The sequence below is a fragment of the Fonticula alba genome (genome assembly GCF_000388065.1).
Source record: "Fonticula alba strain ATCC 38817 unplaced genomic scaffold supercont2.3, whole genome shotgun sequence".
NCBI classification, from domain to species: Eukaryota; order Rotosphaerida; family Fonticulaceae; genus Fonticula; species Fonticula alba.
In genome coordinates, this window is record NW_009242973.1 from 2990083 (window position 1) to 2993537 (window position 3455).

General features: G+C 62.2%; 2 protein-coding genes across 2 annotated transcripts in view; both read left to right on the forward strand.

The window, feature by feature from the left end:
- Nucleotides 1–1473: 1473 nt before the first annotated feature.
- Nucleotides 1474–2304, forward strand: H696_02418 (hypothetical protein). The gene is made up of 3 exons (XM_009496320.1): nucleotides 1474–1639; nucleotides 1755–1904; nucleotides 2081–2304. The coding sequence occupies exons 1-3, from the start codon at nucleotides 1580–1582 to the stop codon at nucleotides 2141–2143; spliced, it is 273 nt and encodes a 90-aa protein (XP_009494595.1). The 5' UTR covers nucleotides 1474–1579; the 3' UTR covers nucleotides 2144–2304.
- An 812-nt stretch (nucleotides 2305–3116) lies between these two features.
- Nucleotides 3117–3455, forward strand: part of H696_02419 (hypothetical protein) — a gene marked incomplete at both ends in the record, with an annotated part of 2134 nt that continues 1795 nt past the window's right edge. The window contains one exon of the mRNA XM_009496321.1: nucleotides 3117–3359. Coding sequence (XP_009494596.1) covers nucleotides 3117–3359 — 243 coding nt within the window. The remainder of the gene's footprint in view (nucleotides 3360–3455) is intronic.

Below are 3455 nucleotides of genomic sequence, written 5' to 3' on the forward strand. Positions count from 1 at the left end.
GACCGGCTCCAGGCCCGTGCGCACGTTTTTGTTGTTGCACCCTTGGCGCCGTCTTCAATTCGGAGATTGGGCCGCCACGCGTCCATGCCTGTTCCTCGCGGCTTCAACGGCTGGGCCCCGAGAGGTGCATGAATGGGTGCCGGAGCGCCGGCAAGTGTGCAGACGGCTGTGCGAGCGAGCATGAGGTGTGTTATGCTCCCAAGGGCGTGTGTAAAATGACGACTCGGGCCCTGGCAACGTGTGCCCGCCCCCCGGTGCGCATGTGTCTCTCTCTCTCTCTCTCTCTCTCTCTCCCTTTCCTGCCGTCTCCCAGGCCTCTCGCTTGAGGATTTTCACACATTCTTACTATTACGCCATTGGTGGAGCAAGCCACCAGAGATGTAGGTCCAGCCGGCCCGTAAGTTCACTCGTCGAATAAATTACAGCCGATCCTCTTCTTACAGCCAGGCGCCCGGCCTTTTCTCGCCCATGACAGAGGCACGCCCACAGACTGATGCCCTGGCTTCACTCACGTAGACTCACTGCTCTCGCGGTCTCCCCCGTCACACGCACACACTGAGTTTGTGTGTGTGTGTGTGTGTGTGTGTATGTGTGTGTCTTGTCTCGCTTGCTCATCCAGTCGCCTCCTTGGCGGTCACATTGTGTTCTGTGTCTATCCCCCCCCGTCCCCCCTCCCCCTCCCCCCCCACACGGCCCCCTTGATGAATTTGCGCACACCAACAGACCAGCAGCCGTTCTGCAGGATACAAGAATGGGAATCAGAACACCTCCGGGCGATATCACATGAGACGCGCGCCACCCACATTCCGTCGGCAGTATCGGCCAGCCATTCGCCAATACGGGTAACTGGGTTCTCGTGAGGCGCACTGAGGAGCTCCCTCCGCGGAACCGCTGACGCCCCGGGGGGGGGGGGGCGGGGGTGAGTGAAGCAGGTCTGGGCCGAGGGGTGGTCGTCGGGCGATGGGCAAGTCAGGAGAGTGGGCAAGCAATCGTCCAAGGCAGGTGCTGGTGACTTCGGGACTGGCGGAGATTCTTCCATCTTCCTGCGCGTGTCTTGGGGGAGCATGCGTGGCGGCGTGTGCCACGGCGCTGTGCCCCCTTCCGCTTGTACCTGCCTTCCTTGGGCAGAGCTGGGTGACCCAGCCGGGTATTATTTGCTGCTGGGCGCTGTCTTGCGTATGTGTGTGTGTGTGTGTGTGTGTGCGCATGAGGGGGTATCACCCAATGGTCCCTGTTGCGTCTCCTGCTTCCCCGCGGCGTGTGGTGCAAGCGAACACCGCCGGCTTCCTTTCGGAACCCTTCAGGTTGATCGACGTGGGGCCGCCCCCAGGGATGGGGGCTCCTCGTGCCTCGATGATGGCCAGAGGGGTGTGTGGTGGCAGTGCGCGTCGGAGCCCTCAGCCCGAGCCTGCTGAAAAGAGCCCCAGCTTGGGAGCCTCGGACGGATGTGCCTCTCAGCATCCTCCCCTTCCCCCCCTCCCCCTCCGAGTCGCGTCCTATCTACTCGCGTCTCCCCCCTCCCGCCCCCTCTCCCGCCTCCTCTTTCTTTCTCCCCCTTTCCCCGAACATCGCCTTCCCAATGTCCGAGGAGAAGCCCCAGATCAAGTCCGACGTCGTGTCCATCAAGGTCATGAACCAGGTGCGCTTCCTTCCCTTTCTTTTGTGTCCCGGATCTTCCTGCTTTCGCACCAATCGGTGTCCTGACCCCTTCTCCTGCCCCGCCTCCCCCCTGTCCCACGACAACGCGCATATAGGACCAGTCGGCCATCACTTTCAAGCTTAAGCGCACCATGCCCCTGCGCAAGGTCATCGACGCCTACTGCGAGCGCATGGGCATCCAGAAGTCCGGCTTCCGGTTCTGCTTCGACGGTGAGCGTATCCACGAGGACCAGACCCCGGAGGAGGTGTGTTCTTTCTCCCCTTTGGGGACCCCCTGTCGGCAGCATCGCCCTGCCATCCACGCCACGCCCCGCGTCCCCTTGTGGCGACATCTCCCCGGGCTTGTGATGATTAACCCACCCCCACATTTACCCGCCCTTTCTCGCCTTTCTCCACCCTCCCCCCCCTCCCGTCGTTCCAGCTTGACATGCAGGATGATGACATCATCGAGGTGATGCTCATGCAGGTCGGTGGCTCCAACTAGGCACTCGTGCTGCTTGGTTGCCGCCTTCCTCGATGCATTCCGTAGCCCGATTTTACCCTCCTCGGGGCCGGGCTCTGCTTCCTTCCGCCTTTTCAAATTCCCCGGCCACACACACCCTCTTTTATCTTTCTCCTCCTCGTCTCTCTCTCTCTCTCTCTCTCTCCATCCCATGTTGTGTCCGCCATTGCCTCCCTCGATATGAACCATTGCGTGGCGGCTTCACTATTGTGTGTACTCGTGCGCATGTTTCCTCCCCTTTCTCTGTACCAATAAAGACCCCTCTCTTTGCTATCGGCTTCTGTTCCTGGTTCCCCAACAGGTGCTCCCCTCCGGCGGCCTTGCCTCCATGTCCCCCTTCGGGGATTGCCCATCCTTTTGGCGGAAAGTGCCTGCCTCGCCGGGCCACGGAGCCGGCGTCTCGGATGGCGAGGGAGAGGGGGCAGCAAGGAGGCGATTGGGCCAGGCAGGGCTGGTGCCAATATCAAATCACGTGATGAGGGCGTCGATTGATGCCCAATCAGCACTCGACGATCTCTCTCTCTCGTTCTCTCTCCCTGCCCTCGGGTCGCGCCTATTTTCGGCGGCTTCTTCGCGGAGTCCCTGCTCCGGGCATATGTGGGCGTGTTGTGTGCGTGTTTCTGTGTGTTTGCCTTCCGAGGTGTGTCTGTCATGTCGCTCGTGCTCTGGCCCACACACGCACACGCTAGACACACCTGCCGGGGTTCAGCCCGAGGGACTTGCCGGGCTGGGGAGCGACGTGCGAGCCCGGCCGACTGTCCTGGCGCTTTGTCCAGTGGCCGTGGATTTGATCCGAGGACCATTTCAGCGATCTGCCCATTTGGATGGGACCTTCCCGCCGAACGAGTTACCTGCCCGCCCCTTCTCCTCGCCCCCTTTGCGCCACTTTCTCCCCATTTTGTCATTCTCCTACCTCCCCCCTTCCCCCGCCACGGCGATTGCACTGAGGCGCACCATGCCGCGCGGGACTCGTCTCGTCTCCCTGGCTCTCGGCCTACTGGCTGCCCTGCTGGCTGCTCTGGCCGGCCCGGTGGCGATGGTGGCCGCGGCGCCTCACCGCGATGTCGATGTCTCAGCAAGCGCAGTCGGATCGGCACACGCCGCGGCCGACTCGGCTTACTCCTTCTTCACAACCAATGCCGGGGCCGCGGCTGCCGGTGACCGTGGTGACGGCCACTCCAACAACTGGCTCGTGCTGGTATGGGCTCTTTTTCCGCCTCCTCTCGTCAAGTTGCCGCGCCGCCGGTTCCCCAGCCCGCCGAAAATCCTCCCTGCTCCTTGGTAACCCCCCTCT

Excerpts from the sequence above, each read along its gene's own strand:
- H696_02418 (XM_009496320.1), top strand. The coding sequence starts at position 1,580 with ATGTCCGAGGAGAAGCCCCAGATCAAGTCCGACGTCGTGTCCATCAAG. Across the intron at positions 1,640-1,754 it reads CCATCAAGGTCATGAACCAG|GACCAGTCGGCCATCACTTT; the intron begins GTGCGCTTCCTT and ends ACGCGCATATAG. Across the intron at positions 1,905-2,080 it reads AGGACCAGACCCCGGAGGAG|CTTGACATGCAGGATGATGA; the intron begins GTGTGTTCTTTC and ends CCGTCGTTCCAG.